This window comes from Molossus molossus, unplaced genomic scaffold (genome assembly GCF_014108415.1).
Source record: "Molossus molossus isolate mMolMol1 unplaced genomic scaffold, mMolMol1.p scaffold_m16_p_16, whole genome shotgun sequence".
NCBI classification, from domain to species: Eukaryota; Metazoa; Chordata; class Mammalia; order Chiroptera; family Molossidae; genus Molossus; species Molossus molossus.
This window is the reverse complement of record NW_023425351.1, coordinates 43450767-43464099: the sequence shown is the minus strand read 5'-3', so window position 1 is coordinate 43464099 and position 13333 is coordinate 43450767. Positions and strand designations below refer to the sequence as shown.

General features: G+C 37.4%; 1 protein-coding gene across 1 annotated transcript in view; it reads left to right on the top strand.

Annotated features, from left to right (window-relative positions):
• Nucleotides 1–13333, top strand: part of RGS22 (regulator of G protein signaling 22) — a 125145-nt gene that overhangs the window by 100786 nt on the left and 11026 nt on the right. The window contains exons 20-21 of the mRNA XM_036263834.1: nt 4016–4195; nt 8249–8407. Coding sequence (XP_036119727.1) covers nt 4016–4195; nt 8249–8407 — 339 coding nt within the window. The remainder of the gene's footprint in view (nt 1–4015; nt 4196–8248; nt 8408–13333) is intronic.

Here is a 13333-nt window from a genome sequence, read left to right as displayed (position 1 = left end):
AGTGTTTAATGAAATCATATAGAATCTTTGCACGGAAAAGAAGGAAGGGACTTTCTAGGTTATATAACCTACACTTGAACACAGGGATGTTGTCTAGAAATACCTCAGAATAGGCATGTAGCTTCCGCTTAGCACTCCCTCGGGTAGCAGGCTCATTTCCTTCTAGGCAGCCTAGTTTATCCCATATAAAAAGTAAGGAATCAAAATAAAACTGTAATTTAAGAGGATAATGCTTTTAATTGGCCAATAAATATGTATTATGCAGTATGAATACTCGGCTACATGTATATTCTGTATAGTTAGTAGTTGCTCAATGATATCTATTTTTAAATTTTTTCCAACATACCATGGAACTGTTTCCTACCCTTTTCTGTTATCAACAGTATTCATATTATCTATCACTTAGAAATTTTCTCAGAAAAAAAATATTTTGAGATAAGTTTTTTCAAAATTTTGTCATAAGTAATATTAAAATAATTTTTTGAGAATTAGAAAGGAGGTAGAGTTTGTTTTCCAGTATAGGCAATTATTATGATTAGGTAGAAGTATCTTCAAGCTAATATGAATATGAGGAAGCCCAACCCTGCTAAGACAAGAGGTGATAAGATGAACCTTCCAAGATAAGTATTTAAAAAACCATAGACTCGCATACAGTCAACCCTTAGTTTTGTGACTGTTCCTTCTTCAAGGCTGCCCTTGGTCTTCATTTAGATATCTTTTCTGCATAGAATGGAGAATGTGTAATACTAGGTAGCTATTAAAAATCATGCTATAGGAGTGAATTTGTTCATTCAATAAGCATTTATTAAGTATCTAATGTGTCAGCCATGATGCTAGATTGCAGGAATAAAAAGATGAATATAACACATTGTCCCCACTCAGGGAGGGAGACATCTGTGAAACTAAATAGTATTGATTATAATCCATATTCTAACTATGGATTTCCACAGAGAGGATGATGCAGGAAAGGTGGTAGGTTAGGGAAGTGTTTGCAGAAGGGATGATACTTGGGTTAGATTGACCCGGTCCGCAGGTCGAGCAACGAGGACTCTAGAGGGGGAGTGATGAGGAGGAGGGACAAGAGACACGAGAAATGGAGACAAGACAGGGCTCTGATCAAGTCTCGTTTATTCTGGGGAAATTCACACAATATATAAGGCAGGAAAAACAAGATCATTTGTTGTTAAGCGATAGTTATTGAGTAACCACCCCGAAGCAAGGGTGGAACAAAAGACTGAGTAAATGGTTCAAAATGCAGAGATATCCTGCCTTGGGGCAAGAGATGGCAGAGCAGATTTTACTTAAAGAAATGCAGAGATAAAGAAATGCAGAAGGCAGAGATATCCTGCCTTGGGGAAGGTGATGGCAGAGCAGATTTTAACAAAATGGATGCCATGCAAAATGTCTCCCACATTGGATCTTGAGGACGTTTGCCAGGTGGAAAGCCTTCCACCTCACAAAGTCTTACTGAGCTCACTTTTATGTGGTTTATTCTTCTTAAGTGTTTGTTATCTGCCAGATATTGTCTGCATGTTTTTCATGTAATAACTAATTTATTCTTCATAAGAATTCTATGAGCCCTGGACGGGTGGCTCAGTTAGTTGGAGCTCATCCCATACACCAGAAAGTTTGTGGGTTTGATTCCCCCGGTTAGGGCACATACCTAGGCTGCAGGTTGGATCCCAGGTCAGGCCACATGTGGGATGCAACTGATTGATGTTTCTCTCTCACATTGATATCTCTCTCTCAAATCAATAAACACATCCTTGGGTGAGGATTATTTTTTAAAGGGAATATTGGTAATCTCCATTAAAAAAAAAAAAAGGAATCCTGTGAGGTCAAAGTTGTTATTCTCACCATTTACAGATGAAGAAGCTAAGGCACCAAAAAGTTAAAAGACTCCTGACATCATACAGCTAATTAAGTTGTAGAGCTGGAATTTGAATGAAGGGATTCTGTTGTTAAAACTCATGCCTTTCACCACTAAGTTATGCTCCCTCCCAGTAATGATTGTAGTGATATGCAGAGATGGCTATAGTGACCTTAATCAAGTTGTTCTGAAATGTGAAAAACTGGAGAGAACCCAGATGTTCAACAACAGAGCACTGGTTACTTAATTATGATACATCTATACAAGAGAATACTCTGCAGCCATTAAAAATGCTGTAGGAGAATAATCAGGGATGGGAAAAATACTTATTTTATTGATTTTTTTTTTTAAAAGTCAGCTACTAGAAAACAGTATGATTTCATTTAAAGTGATGTGTGTGTCTCCACAGAGAAAAGACTGGAAGCTTATATTCATCCAGTAAATACTTATTGAGCACCTTCCAAGGGCCAGGCTAAATCCTGAGGATTCAGCTGTGACCAAAGCAGGGCTTCCAGTGTCCTGGGAGGGACAGACATGTGACAGACAAGGCAGTTACAACAGTGTGCTTAGTGCAGTGTGGCAGGAGCACAGGTTGCAATGGGAGTATCGAAGGTGGACAACTTTCCTGGATCGAGGGAGTCATAGGAAGCTTACTAGGGAAGGCATGCGTACACGGAGACTTGAATGACAGGTAAACGTTACCTAGGCTAATGATATAGTAGGACAGAACAATTAGAAAAAAAGATTCATTTTCATTGTCTAAATTCTATCCCTGCACTCTCAAAATTAAAACTGTATAACTTCACAAATTTGTTTTTATTTCAGAGTATAAACCAGGCTCACCAAATAATTATTATGATAATCTCACTAGAAATGGCAAAAACTACATTTTTGGTAACATGCCAAACATGTGGTATAAATAGGCATTTTTTGAGCAGATACTAAATTGAGTAAAAAAATGCTAACTGTTGTCTCAATGTAACATATCAAGCTTTTTTTTCACATATAACTTATGCCAAACTGTATATGAAGTTTTATATGGCAAGCACTAGAATTTTCTTTTCTTTAATAGTATCCATAAGACACAAGTTATTACAATGTCCATCATACAGTGAGTACTTAATAAATGTTGGCTCATTTCTGCCCTGGAATGATGTTTCCAAATATGTGTGCTTTATAGTGATTTAGAGAACAATGTATTTGACAAATCCATAATTCAAACTAAGCTACCTCTTTATTAAAAAAAAAGATAGCCCAACATCTGTGACATAAAACTGGGTCCTTTTAATGTATGACCATTATTTTTTTAAGTTATTTAGCAATAAAGAGGATAAGGTAATAAGTTAATTGAAAAAATATAGATGCATACTGACACACCTGTCACCACCAGCAGGTAGCATATGCAGCTGGCCTTTTTGAGCCGAAATCTCCTTGGTGTAGAAGTAGTTATAGTTGAGAAAGCTTTTGTAACCTCCTGTAAGTTGAACTAGGTGCCTGTTCTTGGTGCTCTCCTGGAACACTGTGTATACCTTTATCATAGCACTTGCTGACTATCTCAAATTGGAGTAACATATTGTCATGCTTCACCTTTTAAAGGACAGGGATTTTAACTTGGGGCTCAGCTGTGTCTGGCATACAGCAGGCACTCAATATAAATTTGCTAAATAAGTCCAAGTAGACACTAGATCTGTTTCTTTGCATAGGAGAAGAAGCCATTAGGAAGAAAAATGAAACCTGTATTTATGTAAGGTATATTCACCAAAGATGTAAATTCCTCACACCCAAGAGAAATAAAAGGTATAATTATTTTAAGGTAGCCTTGGCATGTCCCAGTGCCCTCTTGACTTGAGTTAAAATGTATATATTGAGGCCTGACCAGGAAGCTCAGCTGGTTAGAACATTGTCCCAATATGCCAAGGTTGCAGGTTTGATCTCCTGTTGGGGCACATACAAGAAGCAACCAATGAATATATAAATAAATAGGACAACAAATAAATGTTTCTCTCTCTCTCTCTCCCACTCCCTCTCTCTAAAAATCAATTTTTGAAAAAGTATATATCAGCTGAAATACATATTGGCACAATTCTATAAAGTGTTCTGGTAATACATTAATCATATATTGTTCTGTCTTTCCTCCTTGTCCAGGATTTGTGCCATTCTCATTGTGAGGAGTCCATCATCCAAAACAAGATCATGACTATTATCAACTGCTTTCTTAATTCCAGTATTCCACCAGCTTTACAAATTGACATTCCTTTAGAGCAAGCCCAGAAGATTCTTGAACACAGGAAGGAGTTAGGACCATATATATTTAGAGAGGCACAGGTAAGAGATCAGGGCATGTGCCTAAGCATATTTTTAAATAGATTGACAACATAGATATTCTTTTAAAACTTTTGTATTATTCATATTTGGCAAGGCTCCAATCCTCTTAATACTGGGATTTACTCTATTTAATTAAAAAATATTTATATATGCCACAGAACATAACAAACTGGTAATTAACTATTTTGTTGTTGATAATGTACAATAAATACAATCAGTAAATAGTGCACTTTGACTTTGCATGGCTATCATTTTTTGTTTCTAATTTAGAGAACGAGCTAATTCCTCCTTCCTTTCCCACCATTTATATTTCCTTTTAAAATATCTGCTACCACAAAAATGTGTGGAATATGTGTCCCAAGATTTGTGTATTTTTAAAGATTGGAATATTCACATAGCTCATAAAATAAGTGAGAGGAGATTTAAGTACCCGACCAACATAAAGTACACAAGCTCATGAAAGGAAAATCATGCCTGTTAACCTGCTCACGTTACTTCATTTTAAGATAAATAATAGAAAACAGTGATTTGGTGAACATAATTTATTTGCATTTGAAAAGCCTTTTACTGATGTTGTTCCTGAACAATGATTAAGAAAAATAAATTATAATAGAGGTAATAGGGAAGGCCATGTCATGACTTAAGTGATATGAAACAGAGATTTAGGGTATGATTGCCCTTGAGCATGGAAAAAGGCCATTACTCCTTAACGTTCATTTGTGAGCCAGCTGTGTTCTAAGTCCTCTGAGGAACTGAAAGTGGACTCACAATCCAAATTATGCATTAAAATAGGCGAAAATATAGAGGAATGATTGAGGATGTGCTAGAGAGAAGGAGGGAAAACACAGTGCCAGAATTGTAGCATCTGTTAATGAAAAGATCTGAGAGATCACTTAGCCTAGTCTAGGTCTGCTGATAACCAGGCCAGGGCTTGCCCATCTAGATCAAAGACCTGGAGTCTGACGGTGAACGTCTGGAGCTGCTCACCCTGCTGGTTCACCACACTGGCCAGGGGTTGCAGTCGTGAATGTATTGACGTCCTCTAGTTTCTGCCTTCTACCTGATTTCCTAAAATGGAGTCCTAGGCCCATATCTTAAATATGGACTTTGGAGCATCAGAAAAGTAAGAGGCTATTTATTTAAGGGTCTTCCCAAATCTGTTATTCCTCTTGTGTTTCCCAAGGAAGCTCAGAGAATGACAAACCAGAAGTCTGGTTGCCATCTTCACGTCTTCCCTCCTGTATTCCCTTACCCTCAGATCCCCAGTCCCTAAAACTTCTCCCTCTGTCTCCTCATTACCTGCCATTCTATCCACCTCTCTCCAACTTCATGCCACTACCTCAGTCCGCATCTGCACCGTCTCATAATGATTACCAAAATCCCCTGCCTCTAGGCTCGCAAAACCATTTAACTTGCAGACAGAGCCATCTTTTTCAAAATGTGTACCTGATCATGTCACTTCTCTGCTTTCGATTACAATTACTCCCTGTGGTCCTCAGGAGACCATGCTCCTTCCTACATGTCTCTAACCACCTCTCCCAGTCTACTGAAATAGTTATGGTTCCATAAAGTGGCCTTACTCTCTTCCCTCCTGAGCTTTTTGTAGTATCTTCTCTGTCTTTCTTTCTTGTATTTTTTTTTTTCATATAATATCGTGTCTTTGTCCCTGTCAGAACACTCTTTACACAAAATTGAAAATGACTATCCTGATGCCTGACTTTCCCATTAGACCATAAGGTCTTTGAGGGCAGGGCCTGTTTCTCACTTTCCTTTGTGGCCTGAATACCTGGCACAGAAGAGACACTCAGCGACATTTTTGAACATGTGAATGAATGCTGCGAGAGGAGACCTCGCACAACAGAAAGGAGTAAGACCCAGTCGGAGATGAGAGCAATGTTGAGTGAAGGGCTAAGTAGTAAATTAAAAACTGTTGCCTGTTTCACTATTGTTATCAGTGTAGTCTCAGTCTGTCCGCCACCTGCATCCTTCATCACTCAGCCAAAGTTCTCATCCCTGGACCTTTTCACTCATACTAAAGCCATTGTCCATCTGCTGGCAGTGAGCTAAATAGTTCTATATTTATTAAAACAGTTTCTTGCCCTGGCTGGTTTGACTCAATGGTTAGAGCGTTGGCCTGAGGAATGAAAGGTCAAGGGTTAGATTCCCGGTCAAGGGTACATACTTGTGTTGCAGGTTCAGTCCCCAGCCCTGGTTGGGGTCATGCAGGAGGCAACCAATTAATGAGTCTCTCACACACCGATATTTCTCTCTCTCCCTCCTTCACTTCCACTCTATCTAAAAAAAAAAAAAATCAATGGAAAAATATCCTCGAGTGAGGGTTAACAAACAAGCAAACAAAACAAAACATTTTCTTACCTATAGTTTGGTTATCTTTTTTTGTTTGTTAATCTTCACCCGAGGATATTTTTCCATTAATTCCCAGATAGAGTGGAAGGAGAGAAGGAGGGTATGAGAAAGAGAAACACTGATGTGAGAGAGACACATCAATTTGTTGCCTCACGCATGACCCCTACCCAGGTATGTGTCCTTGACTGGAATCAAACCCAAGACCCTTTGGTCTGCAGGCCGATGCACTAACCACTGAGCAAAACTGGCCAGGGCCAGTTTGGTTATCTTTTAAGGTTCTGGAGGTACAGGGTAATTTTCATGAATAACACGTAAGTTATTAACCTAAAATCTTAATTGCAACTTTTAGAACTCGAACAGTTTTTTATCTGCCTTTGAAAAATTCTGTGTTGGTTAGGTGACTTTTACTGGAAGGCCTTTTAGTTGGAAATAAATATATTTGAGAGTTGGGAATGACAGGTTTTGGAGAGAACTAAAAAGTAGGGTTAACAGCTGGTAAATAGAGAAGGAGGGATAGTTGAGTTTAAGAAGTTCACATAAAAACTGTCATGATCCCTGAACAGTGGAGTAGGGGATTACTGAATTAATGCATGGCAAATAAATGAAAAAAAAAAAAAATGTAAAGGCCTATATTTTATCAAATAAAGCATGTCTAGCTTTTGTGTTCACAATCCCGAGACTACCAGAATTCACTGACAAAGTTGTCTTTTAAAAGGAGTAAATAATTTTAGAATTACTAATAATATCCATGTACAGAAAAAGGAGTAATGAAGCATACTAATTCAGGACTCTGCTGATCACTGCAGCATTTACTTTTAAAAATTCTTCTTTTCCTCAGAAGACTTGGCTTAGAGCCTAATGGGATGGTTCATTTTTCTCCAGGGCATTAGGGAAAGGCCATTCCTAGCAACAAAATGTTGGACTTGATCTGATGTGGCAAGTCCTACCTTCTTGGAAGTAATATATGCCTCTGGAACTAATGGAAAGACTTGGCATGGGAGTTTGAGCAACAATTCTTATCTCTATAAATATCACAATTAATCACTTACTGTAGAGTGTCCTCATAGAAAGCATTTGTCCAGGATACCACTCTGCTTTTTAAATGTTACTTTTCTTGCTCTTACATAAAAGAGAGATTGTATCATTTAAAAGTTACTCAAGATTTATTCTTAGATCTGCAGCTTTGTTTAAGAGCTTTTCCAGAGGTAAATGGTATTTCCTTTCTCTAAAAGAAAGAAAAGGGTAGGGGGGAGAGGAGTTCCCCTTGATGGACTGAATATTTGGAATACTTGCATAAAACAGCGGAGTGTGTGGCAGATCAGCTAGTATATGTTTTAAAAGAAAACATAAATTTCTTATTTAAAAAGACCTAATGGATTCTTTATTAATACAATCAATTGGTTAGGGAAACATAAAGAATAAAGTGACTTTTAAGTGTATTTAAGAATGTGTGTGTGTGTGTGTGTGTGTGTGTGTGTTTTAAAGAAAGACTTCTCATTGGTAGTAAAAAACATTGATGATAAGCATGTGCTGAGCTAAACTATACCAAGATGTCTGGAGACAGTAAGTTGGAGGAAACATGCTGTATATTAAAGATAGAATAGTTAATCCATTATTATGGTAAATTAGACTTTAAAATGGTACATTTGTATAAAATTGTAATCTGAGACATTGTTTTTTATACAGATGACAATTTTTGGAGTTCTGTTTAAATTTTGGCCTCAGTTTTGTGAGTTTAGGAAGAACTTAACTGATGAAAAAATTATGAGTGCTTTAGAAAGAAGAAAAGAATATAATAAGCAGAAAAAGAAATTGACAGTCCCAGAAGATGAAAAATTGGTAAAGGTGAGACAAGACTCATTTTGGGTTTAATCAGACTTATAAAGGGTATGTAATGTGTGTGAATTTATAGAGAAATTTGGGCCAGAGAAAAATATAGTAAACGTACAGAATACAAATTTTAGTGGCTTTTAAGCCTTCAGTTGGAGGTATAAGACTTCGTTTTGAATTCCTTAAAATTCATCTCAAATGTCATCTCTTCTGTGTGAAGGCTTCCTTGACACTCTCGTGGGCTCCTGGCACAACTCACATCCACTGTTCACGTGCAGGGATCTCTCTTGGAGAACACTCCATATTGTCTTATGAATATGTTTTTACATTTGTTGTCCTCACTGGACTGAGATCCTCAAGGATAGTATCTGGCTTACACCAATGTCTATTCATCTGCACTTACACCAATGTCTAGGGCATGATCAATTATTAATAATTGTTTACTAAATGAAGGAATGAACAGATATTATGTACTGAGGGAAGTACACAATATTACCCTCCCCGTTCCAACAGCAACCATTAATTTTGGGATATGTTCTTGCATTTCTTTTTAAAGATACTGTTTTACAAACATAAATGAATTCATAAACAACACAGAGGATTATTTTGTACATATTTTAACTTACATAAATGGTACCATATTGTATTGGTCTGCGAAGGCTACCAGAAGAAAATTCCACAGAATGATTGGCTTAAACCAGAAATATCAGAAATTTATTTTCTCACAGTTCTTGAGGCTAAAAGTCCCAGATCAAGATGCCAGCTGATTCCATTTTTGATGAGCGCTCTCTTCCTGCTTTATAGGTTTCCACCTCCTCCCTGTATCCTCACTTCTCTCTCTCTCTTTTCCTCTGCTTATAAGGCCACAATCCCTTTGGATTAGGGCTCTACCCTTATGATCTCATTTAACTTTAATGATCTCCTACAGACCCTATCTCCAGAGACAGTCCCATTGGAAGTTAGGACTCTAATATGTAAATTTGGGGAACATAATTCAGTCTATAGCATATATTGTGCAACATGTGTTTCTACATCTTGCTTTTTAAACTCAATTTTTGCACTTTGAGTCCACCTATACAACTATACTTGGGTCTAGCTTATTCAATGTAATTGCTGCATACTCTTCCTTTATGTGAATTAATATACTAATTTATTAGATTATTTCTTATTGTTGAATATTTGTTTCCAGTTTTCACTTTACAAACACTCTTTAGACAACATTCCTGTAAATGTTTCCATGTTCATGTGTATAATTTCTTTTTTAGTTGCTGAGTAATAGAGTATGTGTGATTTTAGCAGAGTAGGTGCTACCGTTTTGGTTTCCCTGTGTATGTGTCCGTTTGTATTTCTACCAGCAGTATATGAGAATACAGCTTTCCCCCATTTGGTGGTCCCCATTTAGTATTTCAGACTTTAAAATTTTTTCCAATAAAGCCCTGGCCGGTTTTGCTCAGTGGTTAGAGCGTCTTCTGCGGTCCAGAGAGACCCGGGTTCGGTTCCCGCTAAGGGCGCGTACCTCGGTTGCAGTTTGTCCCCGGCCCTGGTCGGTTGTGCGGGTGGCAGCCACTCGATGTGTCCCTTCACGTCGATGTTTCTCTCTCTCTCTCTCTGTTCCTCTCTCTCCCTCCCACTCTACCTGAACAAAAAATGGAAAAATGTCCTCTGGTGAGGATAAAAAAAAAAAAAAAATTTTGCCAATATGATGATAAAAAATAGTATTCATCATTGATAATGCATTTATTTACATTTTCCTATTTATAAGTAAGGTGGAGCAACCTTTCACATGTTACCTGACTATTCAGATATTTTGATCAGTATTGTAATGAACCTGTAGGACAGTTTGGGGAGAATTGATATCATAACAATAGTATATCTTCCAATCCATGAACACAGTATATCTCTACTTAGTTCTTTAATTTCTCTCAGCAATGATTTAGTTTCTAATGACAGTATTTTGTAAAATTTATTCCAAAGTATTTTATATTTAAAATAATGCTGTTGCTGGATAGACCTGGAGAATATTATGCTAAGTGAAATAAGCCGGTCAGAGAAAGACAAACACCATATGATAACACTCATATGTGGAATCTAATGAACAAAATAAACTAACGAACAAAATAGAAACAGACTCATAGATAGAGAACAGACTGACAGCTGTCAGAGGGGCGGTGTGTTGTGGGGCTGGGTGAAAACCGTGAAGGAAATAAGCAAAAAACAAACCATTTAGACATAGACAATAGTATGGTGATTATCAGAGGGAAAGGGGGATGAGGGGAGGTAGAAGAGAGTAATGGGAGGATAAATGGTGATGGAAAGAGACTTTATGGGTGGTGAGTACACAATACCATATATAGATGATGTATTATTGAATTGTACACCTGAAACCTATATAATTTTATTAACTAATATCACCCTAATACATTCGGTATGAAAGGAAAAAAATAATTCTGTTGCTATGATATTTTTAAATTTCAAATTCCAAATGATATTTTGGAAAAAAATTATTTTGAAATATCACAGGAAGTTGCACAGATAGTAGACAAGTCTTCACTCAATTTCCCCCAATGGCTACATCTTACAACAGTGAAAACAGGAAATTGACTTTGATAAAAGATGTTTGTATAGTTCTATGCCATTTTATCATGTGTAGATTCAAGTAAACAACATTGCATTCAAGATAAATCACAAATATCTCCCTTTGACTGTAAGTCATATCCACCCAAGTATCCCTAATGTCTACCAGTCACAAATCTGTTCCCCATTTATGTAATTTTGTCATTTTGAGAATGTCATATAAATGGAATCATACAGGATGTGACTTTGAGACAGGCTTTTTTTACTTGACATAAATGCCCTTGAGATCCATCCAAGTTGTTGGGTATATCCATAGTTCATCCTCTTTTTTTTTTTTTTTTTTTTTTTAAACCTTGAAAGCACTTTATTGGCTCACCTACTTAAAAAGATGAAAAGTAGCCCTGGCCAGTTTGGCTCCGCGGTGAGAGCGTCGGCCTGTGGTCTGGAGAGACCCAGGTTCGGTTCCCGCTAAGGGCATGTACCTCGGTTGCAGTTTGTCCCTGGCCCTGGTTGGGTCGTGTGGGTGGCAACCACTCAATGTGTCCCTTTCACGTCGATGTTTCTCTCTGTCTTTCTCCCTCCCACTCTGTCTGAACAAAATATCGAAAAATGTCCTCGGGTGAGGATAAAAAATAAATAAAAATTAAAAAAATAATAAAGTCTATTTTGTCAGATATAAGTATTGCTCTTCTACATTTTTTTCCTTTTTATTTTCATGAAATATCTTTTTCCATCCCTTTACTTGTAGTCTGTGTTTATCTTTCATTTTGAGGTAGGTTTCTTGAAGACAGCATGTATATGGGTTTTGTTTTCTTATCCGTTAAGCTACCTTATCTCTTTTGATTGTAGCATTTAAGCCATTTACATTTAAAGTGATTCTTGATAGGTATGTATTTATTGCCACTTTATTCTTTCAACTATGTTCCTCTATGATTTTTTTCCCTTTTTCTTCTTTTCTTCTTAAAGCAAGCTTTTTAAAATTTATTGTAGTACTGATTCTTTAGTAACAAACCCCTTTAGTTCTTTCTTGTTTGGGAAGCTCTTTATTTATCCTTCATTTTTAAATGATGGTCTTGCTGGGTAATATAACCTAAGCTGTAGGTCCTTGCTTTTCATTACTTTGAATATTTCATGCCAATCCTTTCTGGCCTGAAATGTTTCTGTTGAGAAATCAGTCTAATGGGAGCTGCCGTATAAATAACTGCCTTTCTCTTGTGGCTTTTAAGATCTCTCTTTGTGCCTTGGCCAGTGTGGTTCATTTGGTTGGGCCTTGTAATGTGCATTGAAAGGTTGCTGGTTCAATTCCTGGTCAGGGCACATGCCCAGATTGCAAGCTCTATCTCCAGCGGGGGAATGGGGACATACAGGAGACAGCCGATTGATGTCTTACTCTCACATTGATGTTTTTCTCTCGCTCCCTATTCCTTCCTCTCTCTCTAAAAATCAATTTTAAAATTCTTTAAAAAAAGAGAAGACTCTTTCTTTGTCTTTAACCTTTGCCATTTTAATTGTTATATATCTGGGTGTGAGCCTTTTTGGGTGCATCTTGTTTGGGACTTTCTTTGCTTCCTGGACTTGTGTGTCTTTTTCCTTCACTAGGTTAGAGAAATTTTTGGTCACTATTTCTTCAAATAGATTCTTGATCCCTTGCTTACTCTCTTCTCCTTCTGATGCCCCTATGATGTGGATGTTGTTACACTTCGTATTTTCCCAAAGGTCCCTTAAGCTATCCTGTTTTTGCTATCTTGTCTTCCAAATCACTTACTTGATCTTCTGCTTCATCCAACCTACTCTTTATTCCTTCCCATGTATTTTTTATTTTACATATTGCATTCTTCATTTCTGACTGGTCCTTTTATGTGGTTTCTATGTCCTTTTTCATGCTGTTCAGCATCCTTATAATCATTACTTTGATCTCTAAATCTGATAAATTGCTTGCATCCTTTTCATTTAACTCTTCTTCTGGAGAATTCTCTTGTTCTTTTATTTGAGCCCTATTTCTTTGTCTCCCCATTTTGGCTGCCTCTGTGTGTTTGTTTCTATGTATTTGGTAGATCTGCTATAATTCCCAGTCTTGATAGGTTGGGTAGGTTGACCTTATGTAGTAGGTATCCTGTGCGATCCAGTGACACATTCTCCCTGATCACCTGAGCTGGGTGCTCTTGTGTGGATTATGTAGGCCTCCCTATTGTAACTGAGTCTTGATTGCTATGGACTCATTCACATGTGGGATTGACCCTCAGGTTGGCCGACTGTGAGGCTCAACCACAAACACAGTGTGCAAGCTGCTGTGCAGGTTCTGATTACACAAAGAGCAATTTGCTCAGCAGGTTTTGGTGCCTGTCAACATCTCCTTTAGGAAATGCC